A 25,886-nucleotide genomic window follows, 5' to 3' on the forward strand; every position below is an offset into this window, starting at 1 on the left:
CATGGCAAGGTACTGTACAGGGAAATAGGTGGAGCTTTGGCTCCAGGTCAGATGCTGCAGCTGTTCCACCCAGGGTCCACAGCAGCACTATTGTAGGTTCCTTGTCAAGGCTAGTGTAATACAGCATATGAACATACTTTGCAGGGTAGGGAATTGAGAAGAAAATGGCTCAAGACTGTGACAATGAAAAATATCATGTTAATGCACCATCATCATCAGTATTTCATAACCAACTGACTAAAAACACACACAAAAGTTCCCTTCTGACTTCACGGTAATTTTATAGTCTACAATAGGTAACTATGTGAATAATCATTGTTAATTCCTTCTATCTCTCTATCTATCTACATATCTATCTACAGCCAGGTGTCTTAGTCACAGAAGGATGACGACAAACTATACATTTCCACATCATCCTATCCTCTGCCATCAGGCTGCCCTCCCTCCCAATTCACATCACCTTCATTAACATACTTCTCCACCCTGTCCTTCCATCTCATCCCCAGTCTCCCCACACTCCCCTTCCTCTACTTCACTTACATACACGCAGCAAGTCAATTTCTCATTCTCCATTCTCTCAATGTGGCCGAATCATCTCAGAGTACTTCTCTTAACACTTTCCAGCAAGTTAATAGTGAAAAGTTGATGATGAAACAACTTGATAATGAAACAATTATACATGACAACTAACTGTATGAGAATGGGTGATATCAAATACAACAATCAGGACATTACACCTTTATTGCCCATCAGGAGCATAAAAGCCCTGGGCTAGGCTACATAGTTCAGATATTTAAGGCAAGTGACCAGCCGCATAATCCAGAGTGGCAATAGGTGAGCAACGGTTAAGTCACTTAGTGTCCTTCATGTATGCAACAGTTCAACTCTGGAACTATGATCCTCAATCTGTATTTCCTACTGCCTACAACACTTAGTCTTTTAACCCCTACACCGCGGGCATGTTTACCAATGTTTGGCGTGTCCCGCGGGGTTATTCGGGCTCCGACAAACTCTCAAAAAATATTTGCCAAAAATCAGTTATTAGTCCTAGAATATTAAAATTACATATGCTTATGGCACATACCTTAAGCATTCTCCTGGAATGTTTGTTGAGCCTTCGTCCATTACAGTAGGACTTTTGGAGACCTCTGAAGTTGGGTAACGAAGTCTCCACTTTACACTTCCCGACAACCCGTAATATGATTACCACAGCCAGATATAAACACTATAAACACTATTCTACGATTTTCAAGTAGTTTGGGATCCATACTCCAAAAAAAAAACACTGTGAAAGCAATGGAAATTACGAGCGCGTCTGATCGTCGCACTTGCGCTAGTTCGCTCTTGGTACTCGGTCATTTATTATTCATAAAACCCCTCACACTTTATATTTCTATTACTATATCACACTTATATATATCTGGAGTCTTCTCCATAAGTTTCCTTCAGTCGTATTAATTTACTGTCACTGAAGTCATTCAATTTTTCATTCAGTAAAATACGTAGAGAGCCACGGATTCACTTTCACTGTTATAACATAAATTATTTGTACTCATATTCTTATATTACTAATTACTTACATTACTATTTACATTTTCTATTCTATTTTCAAAATTTACCCTTCTATTTTACTTACACTATGTTATTCACTGTCACTTTCAGTAAGATAAAACTATAATACACTGTTCAATCATATGTACTGAACATCCATTGCTTTCACCTGCTATTTACACATTATTTACAAATTATTCTGCTTTCACACTTGCACTGTTAGAACTGCTTCTGGCTGTGGTAATCGAAGAAGCAGGTAACACAGAGGGGAACCTGGCACTCAGCGCACTGCCAAGAGGTGCGTTTGTGCTCAGGTGTGCGGCGGGTGGTATGTGCACATACCGGACACCTGCGGATCGCAGCCTTCCTTTTCCCTGTAGCAGGCATAAGCTCAAGTCTGTGCCGATCCATATACGCCCTCTGCTCAAGTCGGTCGGGAAGTGTTACTGGATGGCGCCTTGGAGTTGCTGCTGTCACCCAACCATATCTTTCCAGCAGCTGCTGGACACAAGTCCTGGCGAACAACCTCAGGGAGAAGGACTTTAGTGGCTTGACCTTCATCTTGTACAGGATGAAGGCGTTCAGCATCGTCATATCTATGAGATGCAGAAAAACTTTCCTGTACCACCTAGTATTCTCCCTGAGGCAGTCGATCTCACCAATCGTCATGTCGGACTTGTCCACCAGCCGCATGTTGATATTATAGTCCAACACAGCATCAGGTTTCATCACAGGTTCGCCTGTCCTACAGTCGACCTTCCCACTGTCTCTCATCTCCCCCTTATGTACGGTGGTGAGCATGTGCACGACCCTCTTGTCATGCCGCCGTATTGCCAGCATCTTCTCAGACTTGCGTAGGTGCACGCCTCCTCGCTGCGAGGTTCCTGCCTCTGGGAATTTGGGGAAGTGGGCACGATTACTTTTCACAGTGCCGCAGGAGCCAATGCCGTGCTCAGAAAGGTATTTGGCAAGTTTCGGTGCTGCATAGTAGTTGTCTGTATACAGCACATGATTCCCACCAAAATACTTTTCTAGGAGCACTTTCACTACACAGCCTGAGAAGCCAAGGGGGTGTGTTTTATCCAGATCGACAGTGCTGGCTGAATATATGACGAAGTCAAGGATGTACCCCGTCTTACAGTCGCACAGTACAAAGAACTTAATTCCAAAGTCATGGCGTTTGCTTGGAATGTACTGAACAAACCGAAGACGTCCTCTGAACAAAACCAAGGATTTGTCAATGACAACCTTCTGAAAGGGGTGGAAGAATGACAAACTTATCCTTCCTTCTGCTCAGAATCTCCCGGATCTTCCAGAGTGGGTCGGTTTGGGAAGGTACATCATTGTCGGCAAAGTGCAGGTTTCCCATGATGTTCGGGAAGCGATCTCTGGCCATGTACTTACTGAAGGTGGGTGAGGGTAGTAAGGGGTCCATGGACCAGTATTCTTCCAACTCATGCTTCTTGGAGTGTGGCATGAGAAGCATGAGGGCAAAGAACACATACAGCTCCTGCACTCCCGGCATGGACCACTGTTGCATCTTGGCTGCACCTGTACCACTTGCAGCACATTGTGATTCATACCTGTTGGTCTCATCACATATGTGCTGCATGACTTCATCATCTAGGAAGGTCAAAAGGTAGTCCACACACTCAGCATTTTCGTCAATAGTGAAGGCAGGCTGAACTCCTGAGGAGCTCTCATCAAATACTAAATTTTCAGGCACAAAATCTGACCCTTCCGTCCACGCGAAGGCGTCCAGGATTCCCTGTCGTGGCAGTGTAGTGCGGGTGGTGGTGGTGGTGGTGGTGGAGGTTGGCTGTGAGGCAGATTTATCTCGGTCAAGGTCACTCGCACTGACCCTAGGTTGCTGTACAGCACTAGCAGCCCTTACCCTACTAGCTACACTACTTTTCACTCTCCTTGCTTTACCTCTACCTCTACGGCCTGCCTTCACTGTTGATGCTGGTGGTGACTCCGACGACGAAGACTCCGGAGATAACTCAGCTGACGATGATGAAGAAAAGAGTGAAGTGGGGCTTGGGGAACGGGGAGGTGAATGCACTCGTGACTCATGGCGGGCTGGGTCACGTGGGGGCATTGTTCTGGGGCTAACACGCCGCCTTTTCACTCCCTTCCCAAATTCTTGTCCTTGCTGCACTAAAGGCTCCTTTCCCTTGGAGCTAGACACTAATTCTGACACTAAAGCACTCGTTGTAGCTGTTTCTGGCACGATAACCTCACCCGGCTCATCACACGATTCACCCGAATCGCCAAAATCACTGTCCATCATAACCATGGACAATTCTGCCAGTTCACGTGCCACTGCAGAGTCACTAAGGCCTTTCCTGCTTCCCTCACTACTTTTCTTAGGGGTAGAGGTCACGGGGCCCTTTGCAATGGGCGCAGAAGCGGCAGGAATGGCGGGGCGCGAGTGCGACATTGTTTCACTACAGCGGGGGACAAGGAACTAAATGCCGCGGCTTATCTGAGAAAGGAAGGGTTGACAATGACACTTAGCCTGACTGCTGCTAACTTACATGCTAATTTTTTATAGGTAGAAAATCTCGGCAACACATAAAGAAATAGGTATAGTCTCACCAATCTAAAACCAAGGTTTGGGTGGAGTCCAGCCGGGGATATCCTGGCGTACAGCGTTGCCTTGTTTCCTATACTCTGATTGGCTAGTGGCTGACCTGACACCGTTAGAGCTCGCCGCTCACTTCTCGCTACCTGGCCTGACATGACTTCACCCACTTCTGTGTGTGTGTATGTGTTTGTGTATGTGTGTGTGTGTGTGTAAAGACAAACTAATTTAAGTTATAAATATAACCAAAATAATGAATTTAAAAATCGCATTCTCTCTCTCTCATATAATTTATGATTCCTAGTATGGGCCTGGATGTTGCCGCTCGTGAGTGTTTTAACTCATTTATTTCTATTAAGAAAATAGCGTATGTTCTACTGATTCCTTCAAATTATATTATAAACGTAATTGTTACATTACTTACCCAGCTTGGAACTACCGTGAAAGTCGGTAAAAATAACCACATTTTTTTCAGCAACACTGTAAAATATGCATGACACGTTTCTTTATTGATGTACAAGAGCCATATGCATTACTAATTTACCTTCCTTTGATATGCTAGAATACTTACGTTTATATTGTATTAGTATGTGTGTACCTATCTGTGATGCGTATTACATATATAACAGAATCTACTCATCGCTCGTTTAGGAAGTATGGCATGGCTGCACCCAGCGCCAGACCCCACCCAAACCTTGGTTTTAGATTGGTGAGACTATAGTTCCAGGTGAATGCAAATGTCACTTAGGCTTCTCCCTTCCTTTCTGATATATATTTTTATTACAGACATCGATTACAAGGCATAGTTCCAAGGGGAAATTACCATGGTAATGTAGCGAATGAATGCACGTGAGGTGTTGTCAGGTGATAATTAGCCAATTCCTGGTGTATAACACTATCACTTACCTGTTTTTTTTTTGGTATATATTATTTTGTATAAGTATAGGGCATAGGGCTTATTTCAATGGATGAAATCTGTGGAAAAATCCGGGGGAAATTTGCGTAGCGCAGCGCGGCATGGGAGGTGAGAGGACAGGGTAATGGAGGGCAGGTAGGGAGGGGAGTCACGAAGAGGGTAAAATTGCTAAACTGTTAACAATGGATGGGAGTACAGATGAGATTTGGAGTGCTGACTAGTGCTGGACATTGGCAGTACTGATAGATGATACAAGCCACCACCTGAGAGCCCGGGATAATTCAAAATAACACAGAATCACAAAAGTGACGCCCCTCGGTATGATCCATTGTGGCCGAGCGTCACAAAAGTGACGCCCCGCGGTATGATCCATTGTGGCCGAGCGTCACGAACGTGACGCCCCGCGGTTAAGGGGTTAAACGTGGTGTGCTCAAGCATCTCAAAATGAATGGAGCTTGATTTTACTGTTATTTTCTTTTTATATTTCCTGCAGGGAACAATCTTGCAGGTTTCTGGCCTTTGAGTCCTTTTTTCTTGCATTAAAATGAATAAATTAATATAACAATTAATAAAATACAAATCCCCATCACTCCATAGTTCTAAACCCTCTATGGGCCACATCCAGTTGGACTGCCTTAACCCACTAGACCACCAGGCATCTCTTGACTATTCATAGGGTTGCTACCCTATGTAATAAATGGTATCCTGGGTTACAGGTAAGGATTCACCTTGTGACTAACTGCATGATCCCCTACAGGGGTGAGTGAAGAGTTAGTATCCCCACCTAACACAACAACAACAACAACATTATTATTAAAATTTCCCACATTCCTGTGGGAAGTTTTCTTGTTTTCACCACCACCACCACCACCACCACCACCATGATTGGTAATGACACAGGCAGCAACTAGACTGCTGGTGGTCTATACTCGCAACACGCGACTCTGAGGTTGTTATTATTGTGGCCAGGCAACCTGCCATTCAACAGTGCATCTGATTTCGTGTATAATATGAGATGCATGTGATTCACGTATAATATGTTCATGTATAATAATATTCGTGTATAATATATTCATGCATAAAGATATTCATCATTCATTCATTGCCAGACGCCATGTATCCCAAACGGGGTGGCCAACGGCTTAGAGTTAATTGTTTTACAGGGAGGGGCACTAATCCTCCACCAACCCCACTTCACACGTAGGGATGCCAACAGCATCTGGTGTTCCCAGGCGGTCACCCATCCAAGTACTAACCAGACCCAACGTTGCTTAAAGATATGATTTGTGTATAATTTGATACGAAATCGGACACACTTTTGAATGGTAGGCTGCCAGGGTACGATAATGACAACCTCAGAGTCGTGCGCCACGACTACAGTGAGTTTATATATAGTACTCAAATAGGATATGGCTCATAAAGGCATAAATCTGAAGGGTGGATGGGGTATACTGCTCACATAATACCACTCAGGCACAAGTAAGCAATCATTCTCGCCTTAAATGTAGGCACTAAATACCCTAATCCTGAGCCACCAAGTTCCTTATGAAAAAATAAAGGACTAAATGATAGACAGAACAGACAGATATCCTGTACTGCACACACACACACACACACACACACACACACACACACACATGCACACATGCACGCACACATGCATGCTCACAGAGAACGGAGAAAGAGAAGACTGTTTTACTGGAGAGTCACGGATCAGAAGTTAAGGAAGTGGTACCGGCGGAGAGAAGGAGAAAAGAGGGTATAGTAAACATCAACAATCATTGGAAGGTGGCGTATACTATAGTCAGATTAGAGGACTGAATAGACTGTAGCCGCGGAGCAGGACTCTGAGGTTGTCATTATCGTACCCTGGCAACCTACCATTCGAGAGTGCGTCCGATTTCGTATCATATTATACACGAATCATATTATTATGCACGAATATATTATACACGAATATTATTATACACGAACATCATATACACGAATCATATTATTGTGCACGAATATATTATATACGAATAATATGACACACGAATATAAGTATGCACGAATATATTATACACGAATAATATTACACACGAACATATTATACACTAATCTTATTATTATGCACGGATATATTATCCACGAATATTATTATTATCGAATATATTATACACGAATATTATTATACACGAATATTATTATACACGAACGTATTGTACACGAATCATATTGTTGTTCACAAATATATTATACACGAATAATATTCCACACGAACATATTATACACGAATCACATGCGTCTGATATTATAAGCGAAATCACGCAATTTTGAATCGTAGGTTGCCAGGGCATGATAATAACCTCAGAGTCGCGCGCCGCGGCTATAGTAACCAAGGAGACTCATTTTCAGAGCAGGAATAAAGCTGACTAAATTTCATGGAACCACAACATAATATTCAAGCTGTCAGTGGCCCACTTCCGTCAGATAAACACAAATTTACAGTAGAATTAGTGTTGTTTTTGTTAGCATTATAATGTTTAGTTTGCTTCATGTTTACGTCTGTCCGATAGCACGATAACTCTCTCTCTCTCTCTCTCTCTCTCTCTCTCTCTTATCTTTTGTCTGCCTGTCTCGAACCTTTGTGGGAACGACCTTGCTTCTCTTTACGTCTCAGGCTAACTCCTTCTTTCCTTCCCTTTTTTCCTTAATTCCTTCTTTCTTCGACGTCTCTTTCTTTCCCTATTTCCCTTTCCTCACTTTTTCCCATCCAGTTCCCTTTTCCTCCTCCTAATTCTTTTCACCATTTCCACTCTTTTTCCTTCCTTCTTCCTTTTCACATCCTTCCCTCTTCTCCCTCCCTGTTCTTTTCAGCATTTCCTCCCTTCCTGCCATTATTTCCTTCGCCCCTTCCTTTTCTCCCCTCCTTGCCAGTCCTCGTACCCTCTCCCCCCCTCCTCTCCTCCCCCTACGACTCCCCCCTTCCTCTCCTCCTCCTACCCTTCCCCATCCTCTCTGCACAAGGGCCAATTTAAATCCCAACTCCAGTACGAACTGACGTTCAAACTCAAGTGCCAACTCAGGTCCCAACACAGTTACCAAACGCAAGTACCAACTTAAGTCTTAACACAAGTACCAACTCAAGTCATAACTCAAGCGTTAACTTAGTCCCAACTCAAGCGGAAACTTAAGTATCAGCTCAAGCGACCCAACCCAAGTGCCAACCTAAGTCCCAACTCAAGTGCCAACGTAAATTACAACTCAAGTGTCAACTTAAGTCCCAACTAATGAATCAACTTAGTGCCAACTCAAGTGACAACGTGCCAACTCAGGTACGAACATTAATCCCAACTCATGTGAAACCTTAAGTGCCAACTCAAGTGCCAACTTGGGTCAAAACTCAAGCGCCAACGTAGGTCCCAACTCAAGTGCCAACCCATGTCTCAACTCAAGCGCCAACCTTAGTCCCAACTCAAACACCAGCTTAATCACAACTCACGGGTCAGCATAGGTCCCAACTCAAGTGCCAACGTTAGCTCCAACTCAAGTGCCAACGTAAGTGTGAACGAAAGCTCCAACTAGTGCCAACGTAAATGCCAACTCAGGAGCTAACTTAAGTGCCAACTAAAGCGCCAACTTATGTTGCAACTCAAGCGCAAACATATCTCCCAACTCAAGTGACAACATAAGTGCCAACTCAAGTGACAACACAAGTGCCAACTCAAGTGACAACACAAGTGCCAACTCAAGTGACAACACAAGTGCCAACTCGTGACAACACAAGTGCCAACTCGTGACAACACAAGTGCCAACTCAGGTGACAACATAAGTGCCAACTCAAGTGACAAAATAAGTGCCAACTCAAGTGACAAAATAGGTGCCAACTCAAGTGACAAAATAAGTGCCAGCTCAAACGTCAACTCAGGTCCAAAATCATGCGCCAGCTTGGGTCTTAGCTTAAGTTACAACTTAAGTCCCAACTCAAGCTCCATCATGTTTCATCTCAAGCGGAAACTCAAGTCCCAATTCAAGCACCATCTTTAGTCCCAACGAAAGGGCGAGCTTACGTCCCAACTCAAGCATCAACTGAAGTTCCAATTCAAGCACCTGCTTAAGTCCCAACTCAAGCGCCATCTTAAGTCCAAACTTAACTGCCAACTTAAGTGCCAAATAAAGTGCTATCGTAAATGATAAGTGCAAATGTGAGTGCCAGTTCAAGTGCCAACTCAAATGCAAACTTAATAGAAAACTCAAATGCCAACTTAAATGCCAACTTAAGTGCAAACTCACGTGGTGACGTAAGTGCCAATTCAAATGTTAAGCTCCGACCAAAGTGCCAAATTAAGTCCCAAAATAAGTGCCAACTTAAATCCTAAGACAAGTGCCAACTTAAGTCCTAAAACAAGGGCCAACTTAAATCCAACACAAGCGCCAATTTAAATCCCAACTCAAGTACCAACTATAGCTCAAACTCAAGTGTCAACTCAAGTCCCAACACAGGTACTACTTGGGCCCAAACACAAGTACCAACTGAAGTCCTAACACAAGTACGAGCTCAAGTCCTAACTCAAGCGCTAACTTAAGTCCCAACTCAAGTGCCAACTAAGATCCAAACTCATGCGTCAACTTGTCCTAATCCAAGCACCAACTTAAGTTCCAACTCAAGCACCAACTGAAGTCCCAACTCAAGCACCAACTGAAGTCCCAACTCAAGCACCAACTTAAGTCCCAGTTCACATGTCAACTCAAGTCCAAACTAAAGCGCCAACTTACGCTGCATCTCAAGCACCAACATTAATCCCAACTCAATTGAAACCTTAAGTGCCAACTTCGATCAAAACTCAAGCGCCAATGTAGATCCCAGCTCAAGCGCGTACTTAAGCTATAACTCAAGCGCCAACTTATGTCCAACTCAGGCGCCAACCTAAGTCCCAACTCAAGCTCTAAAATACGTCTCAACTCAAGCGCCAACTTAAGTCCCAACTCAAGCGCCAACTTAAGTCCCAACTCAAGCGCCAACTTAAGTCCCTACTCAAGTCCCTACTCAAGCGCCAACTTAAGTCCCTACTCAAGCGCCAACTTAAGTCCCAACTCAAGCGCCAACCTAAGTCCCAACTCAAGCGCCAACTTAAGTCCCAATTCAAGTGTCAACTTAAGTCCCAACTCAAGCGCCAACTTAAATCCCAACTCAAGCACCATCTTATATCCCAACTCAAGAGCCAACTTAAGTCCCAACTCAAGCGCCAACTTAAGTCCCAACCCAAGCGCCAACTAAAGTCCCAAGTCAAGTGCGAACTTAGTTCAAACTTGTCCCAATTTAAGTGCCAACTTCAAGTGCCTCAAGTGGCACTCAGATTGCACCTATGTGGAAGTTTTCTACTTAAGTGCCACTTAAGTTCAAGATCCACTTAAGTGCCACTGAAGTTCCACTCAAGTTCTACTCAAGTTCCTCTTTAGTGGTTCTTAAGTGGCACTTAAGTGGCACTTAAGGTCAACTTAAGTTGCACTTAAGTGCCACTTAAGTTGCACTTAAGTGCCACTTAAGTTGCACTTAAGTGCCACTTAAGTGCCACTTAAGTTCCACTTAAGTTGCGCTTAAGTGGAACTTAAGTTGCGCTTAAGTGGAACTTAAGTGGCGCTTAAGTTGCACTTAAGTGGAACTTAAGTTCCACTTAAGTGGAACTTAAGTTGCACTTAAGTGGCACTTAAGTTGCGCTTAAGTGGCACTTAAGTGGAACTTAAGTGGCACTTAAGTGCCACTTAAGTTCCACTTAGGTGCCACTTAAGTTCCACTTAAGTTCCACTTAAGTGCCACTTAAGTTCCACTTAAGTGCCACTTAAGTTCCACTTAAGTGCCACTTAAGTTCCACTTAAGTGCCACTTAAGTTCCACTTAAGTGCCACTTAAGTTCCACTTAAGTTCCACTTAAGAACCACTTAAGTGGAACTTAAGTGGCACTTAAGTGCAACTTAAGTGCCACTTAAGCGCAACTTAAGTGCCACTTAAGTGGCACTTAAGTGGCACTTAAGTGGCACTTAAGTGGCGCTTAAGTGGCACTTAAGTTGCGCTTAAGTGGCACTTAAGTTGCGCTTAAGTGGCACTTAAGTTGCGCTTAAGTGGCACTTAAGTTCCACTTAAGTGGCACTTAAGTGGCACTTAAGTTGCGCTTAAGTGGCACTTAAGTTGCGCTTAAGTGGCACTTAAGTTCCACTTAAGTGGCACTTAAGTTGCGCTTAAGTGGCACTTAAGTTGCGCTTAAGTGGAACTTAAGTGCCACTTAAGTGCCACTTAAGTTGCGCTTAAGTGGAACTTAAGTTCCACTTAAGTGGCACTTAAGCGCAACTTAAGTGGCACTTAAGTGGAACTTAAGTGGAACTTAAGTGGCCCTGGTGAGAGAGGATAGTGGTACTTAAGTGTCACTTAAGTTTTACTTAAGTACCACTTAAGTGAAACTTGAACTTAGTGGAACTTAAGTAGAACTCTTCCGGATAGGTGCCATCTGAGTGCCACTTTAGGCACTTAAGTTGGGACAAGTTGGAACTAAGTTGGCATTTGAGTTGGGACTTTAGTTGGCGCTTGAGTTGGGACTTAAGTTGGCGCTTGAGTTGAAACTTAAGTTGGCGCTTGAGTTGGAATTTAAGTTGGCGCTTGAGTTGGAATTTAAGTTGGCGCTTGAGCTGGGACTTAAGTTGGCGCTTGAGCTGGGACTTAAGTTGGCGCTTGAGTTGGAATTTCAGTTGGCGCTTCAGTTGGGCGCTACTTTTGCACTTGAGTTTGGACTTAGGTTGGCGCTTGAGTTGGGACGTAGGTTGGAGCTTGAGTTGGGACTTAAGTTGGCGCTTGAGTTGGGACTTATGTTGGTGCTTGTGTTGGGACTTAAGTTGGTGCTTGAGTTGGGACTCAAGTTGGCATTTGAGTTGGGACTTAAGTTGGCACTTGAATTGGGGCTTGAGTTGGGATCTACTTTGGTGCTTGAGTTGGGACTTAGGTTGTCGCTTGAGTTGGGACTTAAGTTGGTGCTTGAGTTGGGAATTAGTTTGGCGCTTGAGTTAGGACTTAAGTTGGCGCTTGAGTTGGGACTTAAGTTGGCGCTTGAGTTGGGACTTAGGTTGGCGCTTGAGTTGGGACTTAGGTTGGCGCTTGAGTCGTGAGGCGCTTGATTTGGGACTTAAGTTAGCGCTTGAGTTATGACTCAAAGTTCGCGCTTGAGTTAGGACTTAGGTTGGCGCTTGAGTTTTTACTTAAGTTGGCGCTTGAGTTGGGGCTTAAGTTCGCGCTTAAGTTAGGATTTAAGTTGGCGCTTGAGTTGGGACTTAAGTTGGTGCTTCAGTTGGGACTTAAGTTGGTGCTTGAGTTCGGAGCTACTTTGGCACTTGAGTTGATACTTAGGTTGGCGCTTGAGTTGATACTTAGGTTGGCGCTTGAGTTGGGACTTAGGTTGGCGCTTGAGTTGGGACTTAGGTTGACGCTTGAGTTGGGACCTAAGTTGGCACTTGAGTTGGGACTTAGGTTGGTGCTTGTGTTAGGACTTAAGTTGGTGCTTGAGTAGGACTTAAGTTGGCGCTTGAGTTGGGGGTTTAAGTTGGTGCTTGAGTTGGGACCTACTTTGGCGCTTGAGTTGGAACTTAGGTTGGCGCTTGAATTGGGACTTAGGTTGTCGCTTGAGTTGGGACTTAAGTTGGTGCTTGAGTTGGGACTTAGGTTGGTTCTTAAGTTAGGACTTAAGTTGGCGCTTGAATTGGGAATTAAGTTTTCGCTTGAGTTGGGACTTAGGTTAGCGCTCGAGTTCGGACTTAAGTTGGCGCTTAATTTGAGACTGAAGTTGGCGCTTGAGTTAGGACTCAAAGTTCGCGCTTGAGTTGGGACTTACGTTGGCGCTTGACTTGGGACTTAAGTTGGCGCTTGAGATGGGACTTAAGTTGGCGCTTGACTTGGGACTTAAGGTCGTGCTTGGGTTGGGGCTTAAGTTTGCAGTTGAGTTGAGACTTATGTTGGAACGCTTGAGCTGGGACTTAAGTTCGCGCTTGAGCTTGGACCTACGTTGGCGCTTGAGTTTTTACCCAAGTTGGCACTAAGGTTTCACTTGAGTTGGGATTAATGTTGGTGCTTGAGATGCAGCATAAGTTGGCGCATGAGTTGGGACTTGAGTTGACTCGTGATTTGAGATTTATGTTGGTGCTTGAGTCGTTACTTGCGTTGGCACTTGAGTTGTAACTTACGTTGGCACTTGAGTTGGGACTTTAGGTGGTGCTTGAGTTGGGACTTCAGTTGGTGCTCGAGTTGGGACTTCAGTTGGTGCTTGAGTTGGGACTAAAGTTGGTGCTTGGATTGGGACAAGTTTACGCTTGACTTGGGACTTAAGTTGGCGCTTGAGTTGAGACCTTAGTTGGCGCTTAAGTTGGGACTTAAGTTAGCGCTTGAGTTAGGACTTGATCTCGTACTTGTGTTACGACTTAAGTTGGTACTTGTGTTTGGACCCAAGTGGTACCTGTGTTGGGACGAATTGACACTTGAGTTTGATCATTAGGTGGTACCTGAGTTGGGATTTAAATTGGCGCTTGTGTTGGATTTAAGTTGGCACTTGTTATAGGACTTAAGTTGGCACTTATTTTGGGACTTAATTTGGCACCTGAGTCGGAGCTTTAGTTAACGTTTGAATTGGAACTTACGTCACCACGTGAGTTTGCACTTAAGTTGGGATTTGCGTTTGCACTTAAGTTGGCATTCGCGTTTGCACTTAGGGTAGCATTTGCGTTTCCAGTTAAGCTGACATTTGAGTTTTCTCTTCAGTTTGCATTTGAGTTGGCACTTAAGTTGGCACTTGAATTGGCACACAAGTTTGCACTTATCATTTACGTTAGCACTTTATTTGGCATTTACGTTGGCAGTTAAGTTTGGACTTAAGTTTGCACTTGAGTTGGGACTTAAGCTGCTGCTTGAAATGGAACTTAAGTTGGTGCTTGAGTTGGGACCTATGTTCGCCCTTTAATTGGGACTAAATGTGGCGCTTGAGTTGGTACTTATGTTTGCGCTTGAGATGAGACTTCTTGCCGCTTGAGTTGGGACTTTAGTTGTCACTTGAGCTGGGATCTAAGTTGGCGCTTGAGTTTGGACCTGAGTTAGCATTTGAGTTGGCACTTATTTTGTCCCTTGAGTTTACGCTTATGATGTCACTTGAATTGGCTATTGTGTTGTCACGAGTTGGCACGTAAGTTATCTCTTGAGTTGGCACTTACGTTGGCACGAGTTGGAGCTTACACTGGCACTTGAGTTGGAGCTTACCTTGGCACTTAAGTTGGGAACTATGCTGACCTTTGAATTCTAATTAAGCTGGTGCTTGAGTTGGGACTAAGGTTCGCGCTTGAGTTGAGACATGAGTTGGCACTTGAGTTGGGACCTACGTTGGCGCTTGAGTTTTGACCCAAGTTGGCATTTGAGTTGGCACTTAAGGTTTCACTTGAGTTGGGATTAATGTTCGTACTTGAGTTGACACGTTGTCACTTGAGTTGGCACTTAAGTTGATTCATGAGTTGAGACTTAAGTTGGCACTTGAGTTGTAACTTACATTGGCACTTGAGTTGAGACTTAGGTTGGCGCTTGAGTTGGGACTAAGCGTTTGAGTTATGACTTGAGTTGGTACTTGTGTTAAGACTTAAGTTGGTACTTGCGTTTGGTACCTGTGTTGGGACATGAGTTGGCACTTGAGTTTGAACTTTAGTTGGAACTTGAGTTGGGATTTAAATTGGCCCCTGTGAAGAGAGGAGGGGGAGGGGTAGAGGGAGGAGAGGAAGGGGGAGTCGTAGAGGGAGGAGAGGAGAGGGTACGAGGACGGGCAAGGAGGGGAGAGAAAGAGGGGGCGAAGGAGAAAATGGAAGGGAGGGAGGAAATGCTGAAAAGAACTGGGAAGGAGAATATGGAAGGAGGTGAAAAGAAAGGAAGGAAAGGGAGTGGAAATGGTGAAAAGAATTAGGAGGAGGAAAAGGGAACTGAATGGGAAAAAGTGAGGAAGGGGAAACAAGGAAAGAAAGAGACGTCGAGGAAAGGAAGGAAGGAATTAAGGAAGAATGGAAGGAAAGGAAAGAAGGAGTTAGCCTGAGACGTAAGGTGAAGCAAGGTCGTTCCCACAAAGGTTCAAGACAGGCAGACAAAAGATGAGAGAGAGAGAGAGAGAGAGGGGGGGGGGAGTCTGACTGTAAAATATTCTATTCTTTGAGGAAGGAAAGTCAGAACATCTTCAAAGCAAATATCCTCATCAGCAGTAATGGGAACGCTACTAATAAAAAGTAGCGGCGCTCCCATTCCCGTTACTAGCCCGAAAAAGTAGTGGCGTTACTGGTTTCGCTACTTGATACGAAATGTAGCGGTGCTCCCGCTCCTGCTGCTTTGGATAAGAAAAACGTACACGAAGGAAAGGTTAACAAAAATCTGTGATATAGCAATACACTATATACTGCTTTGATAATATTAGTCAGTCTGAGTGGTTATGTTGTGTACCAGTAATGTCAGTATACACTTATACTGAATAAATAAAATCATACATGTCGGTGTCACTTTAATGAAGCTTAGAGCCGAAGGTACAGGAAAAAAGCTATTTACTGTATAATGAAACAAATGTTCTTTTACACTGTTACCTGGTATACCTACTGAAAGTAACATACGTAAGTAACAGGCAAAAAAATGTGGCCTACCATTGATACATATTATATAGATTTATTATATTTTCAATGATACTCATTTAAGATATATACGAAAACGAGAGTAAAAATGAACTAGGGCTTTCTGTTAAAGGCTATACAATGGCAATGTTTTTTCCATTACCTTAAACTGAAAGTAACATACTTTTACGAAATAATAACGTAGTGAGTAAGAATTAGTCTGAAAGAGAGAGTGAGGGAGAGAGCGCAAGTTAGAGACGGGAATAGTTAGAGGTGTGTGTGTGTGTGTGTGTGTGTGTGTGTGTGTGTGTGTGTGTGTGTGTGTGTGTGTGTGTGTGTGTGTGTGTGTGTGTGTGTGTGTGTGTGTGTGTGTGTGTGTGTGTGTGTGTGTGTTAGCATTGCCTACATCTAGCTGACATCCTTATTTATCTTTAGGCCTACTTAATTTAAATGATCGATAATTCACTAGCAACTTCCTGTCTAATTATTGCACAATTACTAATAAATAATATATATAGTTTAATAAATTACTGATGTAATGTAGAACAAACATCCTTAATTGACAGAATTGACGAAAGTAGTATTTTTCGTCATTAATAAATACAAGCAAACCGTCGGCATATCTGTATGTACTCACGACTCCGGACTGTATTCGTCGCGTGAGTAGCGAGCAGCGCGGTAACGCGTGAGTAGCGAGCAGCGCGGTAACGCGTGAGTACAGCCAAAAAGTAGCGGCGGTCTCAGTTCCGCTGCTGGCTAAAAAAAAAGTAATGGCGTTACCACCATCGCTATTAAAGTAGTAGCGGCGCTATTCCCAGCATTGCTCAAGTGCCATCCCATGTTTCAACTCAAGCGCCAACCTTAGTCCCAACTCAAGCACCAGCTTAATCACAACTCAGGGGTCAGCATAGGTCCCTACTCAAGTGCGAATGTAAACTCCAACTCAAGTGCCAACGTAAGCTCCAACTTAAGTGCCAACGTAAGCTCCAACTCAAGTGCTAACGTAAGTGCCAACGTAAGCTCCAACTCGTGCCAACGGAATTGCCAACTCAAGAGCTAACTTAAGTGCCAACTAAAGCGCCAACTTATGTTGCAACTCAAGCGCAAACATAACTCCCAACTCAAGTGACAACACAAGTACCAACTCAAGTGACAACATAAGTGCCAACTCAAATGCCAACTCAGGTCCAAACACAAGCGCCAACTTGGATCTCAGCTCAAGTGACAGTTTAAGTCCCAACTCAAGCGCCAACATGTCTCAGCTCAAGCGCAAACTTAAGTACCAACTAAAGCGCCATCTTTAGTCCCAACTAAAGGGCGACCTTAGGTCCAACTCAAGTACCAAGTTAAGTTCCAATTCAAACACCAGTTTAAGTCCCAACTCAAGCGCCATCTTAAGTCCAAACTTAACTGCCAACTTAAGTGCCAAATAAAGTGCTAACGTAAATGATAAGTGCAAACGTGAGTGCCAATTCAAGTGCCAACTTAAGTGTCAACTCAAATGCAAACTTAAGAGAAAACTCAAATGCCAACTTACGTGCAAACGCAAATGCCAACTTAAGTCCACACTCACGTGTTGACGTAAGTGCCAATTCATATGTTAACTAAAGCTCCGACTTAAATACCAAGTTAAGTCCTATAACAAGTGCCAACTTAAGTCCTAAAACAAGTGCCACCTTAAATCCAACACAAGAGCCGATTTAAATCCCAACTCAAGTACCACCAAAAGTTCAAACTCAAGTGTCAACTCAAATCCCAACACAGGTACCATTTGGGTCCAAACACAAGTACCAACTTAAATCCTAACACAAGTACGAGCTCAAGTCCTAACTCAAGCGCTAACTTAAGTCCCAACTCAAGCGCTAACTAAGGTCTCAACTCAAGCGCCAACATAAGTCCCACCTCAAGCGTCGACTTGTCCCAATCCAAGCACCAACTTAAGTCCCAACTTAAGCTCAAACTGAAGTCCCAACTCAAGCACCAACTGAAGTGCTAACGTAAGTTAAAACTCAAGCACCAACTGTAGTCCCAGTTCAAGTGCCAACGTAAGTTACAACTCAAGTGCCAACATAAGTTACAGCTCAAGCACCAATTTAAGTCCCAGTTCACGAGTCAACTCAAGTCCCAACTCAAGCGCCAACTTATGCTGCATCTCAAGCACCAACATTAATCCCAACTCAGGTGAAACCTTAAGTACCAACTTGGGTCAAAACTCAAGCACTAACTCAGGTCCCAACTCAGGTACCAAACGCAAGTACCAACTTAAGTCTTAACACAAGTACCAATTCAAGTCATAACTCAAGCGGTAACTTAGTCTCGACTCAAGCAACAACTTAAGTATCAACTCAAGCGTCAAATGAATTCCCAACTCAAGTGCCAACATAAGTTACAACTCAAGTGCCAACTTAAGTCCCAACTCCTGAATTAACTTAAGTGCCAACTCAAGTGACAACGTGCCAACTCAAGTGACAACGTGCCAACTCAAGTACGAATATTAATCCCAACTCAAGTGCCAACCCATGTCTCAACTCAAGCGCTAACCTCAGTCCCAACTCAAGCATCAGCTTAATCACAACTCAAGGGTCAGCATAGGTCCCAACTCAAGTGCCAACGTAAGCTCCAACTCAAGTGCCAACATAAGTGCCAACGTAAGCGCCAACCCAAGTGCCGACGTAAGTTTCAACGTAAGATCCAATTCAAGTGCCAACGTAAGTGCCAACTCAAGAACTAACTTAAGTGCCAACTAAAGCGCCAACTTATGTTGCAACTTAAGCGCAAACGTAACTCCCAACTCAAGTGACAACATCAGTGCCAACTCAAGTGACAACACAAGTGCCAACTCAAGTGACAACACAAGTGCCAACTCAAGTGACAACACAAGTGCCAACTCAAGTGACAAAATAAGTGCCAACTCAAATGCCAACTCTGGTCCAAACTCAAGCGCCAACTTGGGTTCCAACTCAAGCGCCAACTTAATTCCCAATTCAAGCGCCAACTTAAGTTCCAACTCAAGCGCCAACTTAAGTCCCAACTCAAGCACCAACTTAAGTCACAACTCAAGCGCCAACCTAAGTCCCAATTCAAGCGCCATCTTAGGTCCCATCTGAAGCCTCAACTTAAGTTCCAACTCAAACGCCAACTTAAATCCCAACTCAAGCGCCAACTTAAGTCCCAACTCAAGCGCCAACTTAAGTCCCAACTCAAGCGCCAACTTAAGTCCCAACTCAAGCGCCAACTTAAGTCCCAACTCAAGCACCAACTTATGTCCCAGCTCAAGTGCCAACCTATGACCGAACTCAAGCGCAAACTTAAAGACCCATCTCAAGTTCCAACTAAAGTCCCAACTCAAGTGCCAACTTAGTTCCCAACTTGTCCCAATTTAAGTGCCAACTTAAGTGCCTCAAGTGGCACTCAGGTGGCACCTATGTGGAAGTGTTCTACTTAAGTGTCACTTAAGTTCAAGTTCCACTTAAGTGCCACTTGAGTGGAACTTGAGTGGCACTTACGTGGAACTTGATCTTAAGCAGCAGTTAAGTAGAACACACACACACACACACACACACACACACACACACACACACACACACATTCTCTCTCTCTCTCTCTTCCCTAACCAACAAAGATTCAAGGGTGAATTTGCATCTGTAATTACTTAAGCTTTCCGAATTTTTTTTTTTTTATGCATGGAAGAAGGAACCAAAGGCCAGAAGCCCGCACGATTTCTCCCTCCCAGAAATTAAATACATTAATAAGAGGGCTGAATTCAGGATGTGTTCATTTGGAGATGCCTGGATGCACTGCGTTTGAAAGACTGGAGGTCATAGGCAGTAGGAAATACAGAGGAAGACAGTTCCAGAGTTGACCTGTTGCATACATGGAGGACTGGGAGTAAATCGTATAGAAAAGAGATGAGAGCAGGGTTGGAGTAATTGTAATTTAACTGAAATGTAATTATTTAGAAATATTGTAATTGTAATCATAATTGTAATTAAAAGTAAAACTGAAGTAATGAATTGTAACTGTAATTAACTGAAAAGTTAATTGTAATTAAACTGGTATTATGAAAGGGAAGGAAAGTGGTAGTGGTAAGTTTATCCCATACCCAGCTGTCATTATGGGATTAAGATGCCACAGGATTAACCCAGCTAAGCCGCGTTTTGACAGTTCTCCTGCCTTTGTCCTCAACACTCTCATGGCACCTGACCCACCTGAGTCGAGGCCACCGAGAAAAGTGGCCTGGGTTGAGCTGGGTTGCGATAATTTTGATGGTCGACACACAGCATTTAACACTGCATCTGCCTATGAGGAAATTGTCAATCGGTTCAGTATTCAAGGGAAAGTAAAGAAAGTTGTAGCTGATGATGCATCTTAATGGTGAAAGTATTTGACATTTCCTTCCCAAGTTTCTACATAGATCAGAAGCAAGAGGAGGCTGGAAATTCGTGTGACCCCAACATCGCTGATGAGGATATTTGCTTTGAAGATGTTCTGACTTTCCGTCCGCAAAGAATGGGAGGTTTTGCCCGGCCTTTAGTTCCTTGTTCCTTGCATTAAAAAAAAAAAAATACTCCGCAACTTCCCTGTCTTCCTTCTCAACGCAGTCCACATCCAAACAGTTTCAGATCTGTAATAAGATAGTGACCCAAATATCTTTACTTCGTTATCTAAAAATTGTCTGAACTTCTCTATGGATCCTTGATTTATTATTTATTATTAGGTGTGAATATTGTTAGGTTTATGAAAGAGATGATTCATTGTGTGTGTGTGTGTGTGTGTGTGTGTGTGTGTGTGTGTGTGTGTGTGTGTGTGTGTGTGTGTGTGTGTGTGTGTGTGTGTGTGTGTGTGTGTGTGTGTGTGTGTGTGTGTGTGTGTGTGTGTGTGTGTGTGTGTGTCTATGTGTGTGTGTGTGTGTGTGTGTGTGTGTTATTTTTAGCGCATTTAATCAGGCAGATTCCCAACTATCAGCTCAGTTGATGGCCAAGTGTATAAATGATGGTTTAATATCGGCAAGGTTAGAAATCAACGATAATTTGAGGATACATGAACCTGATGTTATGTGCTTCGTAGAGACCAAGTTAAGAGAAGATATTGATGTTCATATGAGAGATGGTAAATACAAACTGTGGAGAAGAGACAGAAAAGAAAAAACAGGAGGAGGAGTGATGATAGCAGTGAAGAACAACATAAATGTAGATACTGTGGAAATGGGAGAAGGCAGGGCCGAAGTGATAAATATGAAATTAGAAACTGGAGAGAATAACAAGCAAGATATGGCAGTAGTGTATGTTCCCCCTAAGACAAGAGCATGGAGTGATGATGAATACCAGGAAATGCTGTCAGACATGGCATGTTATTTACAGAAACTGATTAAGAAAAGCAACAATATAATTTTAATGGGTGACTTCAATTGTAAAGAGGTGAACTGGGAGGAATGGGACTCAGGAGGCGGCGAGGATTCGTGGGGCACTATATTATTAAATATAGCAATGAACAATGTGATGACGCAATGGGTCAAAGAAGAGACAAGGTTCCGAGGTGAGGACACACCAGCAAGACTGGACTTACTGTTTACCAAAGAATCCGATGTACGGTAATATAATCCTTGAAATATCAGTGTCCTATTGGAAAAAGTGATCATGTGGTCACTGAGTTCCAGATGATAACAGGGAACGTGGAGCCAAGAGACGAGCTTTATAGGCAGGGAAGGTACAACTTTGTGAAAGCAAACTTTACAAGATTGAGAACATTTTTTGAAAATGCTGATTGGAGAAAATTCAGAGAAACAACAGAGACACAGAGGAAGTGGGATATTATTCTAGACCTGTATAATTCGGGAGTGGAAAAATTTGTGCCAAGAGTAAAGGGGAAAGAAAACAGGAAAAAGGAGTGGTTTAATAGAAGGTGTATGATAGCAAAAAAAAAGAGAGACACGGCGTGGAACAACTGGAGAAAGAGAGGTAACAACAGAACAAAGGAAGTATATAAAAGAACTAGAAATGAATACACAAGAATACGCAGAGAAGAAGAAAGGAAGTTTGAAAAAGGTATAATAGACAAATGTAAGGATGAACCCAAACTGTTTTATAGATCTGTTAATGGCAAACTGAAAGAAAAGGAAGGAATCACCAAACTGAATGTAGAAGGAGAGGTCTATAAGGATGCGGCAATGCAAGCAGAAATAATGAACAAACGTTTCCAGTCAGTTTTCACTAATGAAAAGGAGTTTGAGGAAGCGGAGGTAGTGACTAGAAATGTAGTGATAAAAGATATAAAAGTGGAAGTACAGGAAGTGTATAAACTACTAGAAACTCAAGATGTAAGGAAAGCCCCAGGACCAGATGGAATCTCTAATTGGGTACTGAAGAAATGCAGAGAACAACTGGCAGATAAGATTCACGGTTTAATTGGGTGTTCTCTGGAAGAGGGGAAAGTGCCTCAAGAATGGAAGATGGCAAATGTGGTACCAATTTATAAGGGAGGAAACAAGGAAGAACCCCTGAATTATAGACCAGTGTCCCTAACCAGCATGGTCGCAAAATTGTGTGAATGAATTCTGAAATATAGATGGATAAAATATCTGGAAGAGATGAATATTTTGGCTGATACTCAGTTTGGATTTAGAAGTGGAAGGTCATGTGTTTCCAACTTGTTGAGTTTTTACTCAAGAGCGATTGAAGTGCTTCAGGAAAGAGAAGGTTGGGTGGATTGTGTGTATTTAGATTTGGAGAAGGCCTTTGACAAGGTACCCCATAAGAGACTAATGTGGAAACTAGAGCATATAGAAGGACTGAAGGGGAACCTCCTAGAATGGATGAGAGACTTTTTGAGAGACAGACAAATGAGGAGAGTAATAAAGGATAAGATGTCTGGATGGAGGGAAGTAACAAGTGGAGTCCCACAGGGCTCGGTGTTGGGGCCAGTAATGTTCCTGATATACGTAAATGATATGGTAGCTGGAGTGAACAGTTATGCAAGTCTGTTAGCTGATGATGCAAAGATCATGAGGAAGGTAGAGGTTGAGGAGGATTGCAAAATGCTACAGGAGGATCTGGAGAGGATACACGAATAGAGCCGGATGTGGGAAATGAAATTCAATGCAAAGAAATGTAAAATATTGGAAATGGGTAAAAGTACTAAGAGGCCATCATTGAATTACTTGATGGGTAATGAACCAATCACAAAAGCGAGAGAAGAGAAAGATTTGGGTGTGCTGGTCCAGGACAGTTTGTCACCTGAAAAACACATTAACAAGACAGTTAGAGAGACGTATAAACTCCTGACTAATATAAGAGCAGCTTTTCATTACAGTATATGGATGAGGAGATGATGAAAAAATTGATAGTGGCCATGATCCGCCCCAGGTTAGAATATGCAGCGGTAGTGTGGTCCCCACACAAAAAGAAAGATATAAACAAGATTGAGAGAATACAAAGAACAGCAACCATGATGGTCCCCAGTCTGGCAGATCCGTCGTATAGAGAGAGGCTGGAAAAGCTGGATTTGCCTTCCTTATAAGAAAGGAGAAAGAGAGGCGACATGATTGCAGTGTTCAGGACCATGATGGGAGTAGATAAAATTGACAAAGAAGATCTGTTTTTATGGGATAAGAGAGTAACAAGAGGACACGGAATGAAACTGAGGAAGCCAAGCTGCTTGAAGGATATCAAGAAATATAGTTTTCCTTATAGATGTATAGCCCTGTGGAATAACCTGGACAAAGAGATCGTCCAGTCTAAAAACTTAAACGAGTTTAAGGCTAAATTTGACTTATTGAGAAACAGAGACGGGACCCCACGAGCGTAGCTCATTTCCTGTATATCACAATTAGGTAAATACATCCACACACACACATGCACACACACACACGCACAAACGCACACACACACACACACACACACACACACACACACACACACACACACACACACACACACACACACACACACACACACACACACACACACACACACACACACACACACACACACACACACACACACACACACACACACACACACACACACACACACACACACACACACACACACACACACACACACACACACACACACACACACACACACACACACACACACACACACACACACACACACACACAAACGTACACGCACGCACACACACACACACACACACACACACACACACACACACACACACACAAAAGAAAGACAAACAAGATCGAAACAAAGAGCAGCAACCACGATGGTCCCTCGCCTAGCAGATCTATCGTACAAGGACAGACTAGAAAAGCTGGGTCTGCCTTCTTTAGAAGAAAGAATATAGAGGAGTGACATGATTACAGTGTTCAGGGCATGATGGATGTAGATAAAACTGACAGAGAAGATCTGCTTGTATCAGATGAGGGAGCAACAAGAGAACATGAAAAGAAATTGAAACAGCTGCTTGAAGGATATCAAGAAACACAGTTTTCCATATAGATGTACTGACCTGCGGAATAGCCTGGACACTGCAATCGCCCAGTCCAAAAACTTAAATGAGTTAGATAAGTTTGACAGGTTGAGACATGGAAACATGGCCTGGTGAGCACAGCTCATATCTTGTCTATCACAACTAGGTAAAAACAGTACACACAAAATCAAAAGCTCCCCCCACACCACCAAAAAAAAAATTCCAAGCATTCACTTTTAGGAGTCGAGTAAGTCTGGGGCAAATAAAATGTCTGAGCACTCACCTTGAGCAGACGAGTAAGTTTGGAATCACGATAATTAACCCACTTGGCCCGTCCTTCCGCTAGTGCGTTGATGCAGTTACCGAGGGCCAGTAGGGAGCGATTGATGTGCGCTCCCTCCTGCAGGCGCTTACCCTTGTTCTGGGGAAAGAGGACAGGCTGGTGAGAATATATTATGTAGTACAAAGTCCCTGGACCTTATACCTCCGTGTCTATGTACAGTATACAGTATAAGTAACTCGCATATCTAATTCCTAATTCCTAACTCATATGTCTATGCGTCAGATATAGCCATCATTAACACAGCATGAGGTGTCAAAGTTGAATACAGCTATAATGACACCTTGTGATCTAGTGGGTTAAGGTGATGAGGATTTACATCGAAGGAATGGTTGGGGTTTATTGCTCACATAATGCCACTCCAGAAGAGCTGGCTGGACATCTTCACCTTATATGATGGGACTAATTAACCTAACCCTAGGCCTTTATTCTCCTGATGGGCTGACAAAGACCCTGATGACAGAATGATATAGATAAAAAATAAATCAATCCAGTATAACTAACCTGCGTCTTTTTGGCACGTTCTGACCCAGCCAGGTCAACCATGAAGAGACGACCATGCTTGACCTCCTCTGCTTCACTCTTAAGGCTTGTCCGCCGCACGTTGACCTGTTGGTTCAAAAGCAAGGAAATAAGTATGCAGGTTATGGAGTATGTACTGCACTTACTCCCTTACTTATGCATTTTTCGATTAATGTTTTTTGGACATACAAACTTTTTTCTTAGGCAATTACTGTGTAACTTTTACAAAGAAAACTATAATCCACCACTTATTACCATATTTTACCATCCTTACCAGTAATGCTTCCTTGATTTAAATTATGGTCAATCTTACCAGCACAAAGGTACAGTATTTGGCCTCAGGTATAAACAAATTTTGACAAGTTGCAAACCAATTCTTTTAACCCCATGTAGAAGAATGCAGACTCAGCCTAGCAACTAGCTGAGACAAGGGCTGAGCTAATGATTCAGCGTGAGTGAAAAGATACATACAGTACTAAGCATACTGAAGCAGTCTTAGACAATCCAAGTTGAAGAAAGGTTTCACAGAACTGACTCCAGTACTACTCCAATTCTCTTACCTATCTACTGTACTTACAGCTTCTAAGTACAGCATCATATTGTATCAGGCACTTAATACTGACCTTGGCTATGTCCAAATATTGAACCCATACCTTATGGCCTCAAAGTGAGTCTGAAATTATTATTTTTTTCTTGTTTCTGAATTCAAAGACCCATGACACCCTTTGCTGTCATAGAGGCTCACTGCGCTCACAGACAAATCTATGGGCACTAATGCTGACCTCCTTAAAAAATCCTGGCTATACCTCTTCATGTACAAATAAACTCAATATAAAATAGACTAAATATGGTGTATGGTGTGACATTAAATCCAAAATTCAGTAAACACTTTCAATTCAG

General features: G+C 43.1%; 1 protein-coding gene across 1 annotated transcript in view; it reads right to left on the minus strand.

The window, feature by feature from the left end:
* The window catches only part of Kif19A (Kinesin family member 19A), a 133,001-nt gene that overhangs the window by 52,656 nt on the left and 54,459 nt on the right, over nucleotides 1-25,886 (minus strand). The window contains exons 7-8 of the mRNA XM_080286986.1: nucleotides 24,969-25,073; nucleotides 24,408-24,545 (exon numbers count right to left, since the gene is read on the minus strand). Of these exons, the coding sequence (XP_080143112.1) occupies nucleotides 24,408-24,545; nucleotides 24,969-25,073 (243 nt within the window). The remainder of the gene's footprint in view (nucleotides 1-24,407; nucleotides 24,546-24,968; nucleotides 25,074-25,886) is intronic.

This window comes from Coenobita brevimanus, chromosome 115 (genome assembly GCF_032717465.1).
Source record: "Coenobita brevimanus isolate Jiangsu-jjx chromosome 115, ASM3271746v2, whole genome shotgun sequence".
Classification (NCBI taxonomy): Eukaryota; Metazoa; Arthropoda; class Malacostraca; order Decapoda; family Coenobitidae; genus Coenobita; species Coenobita brevimanus.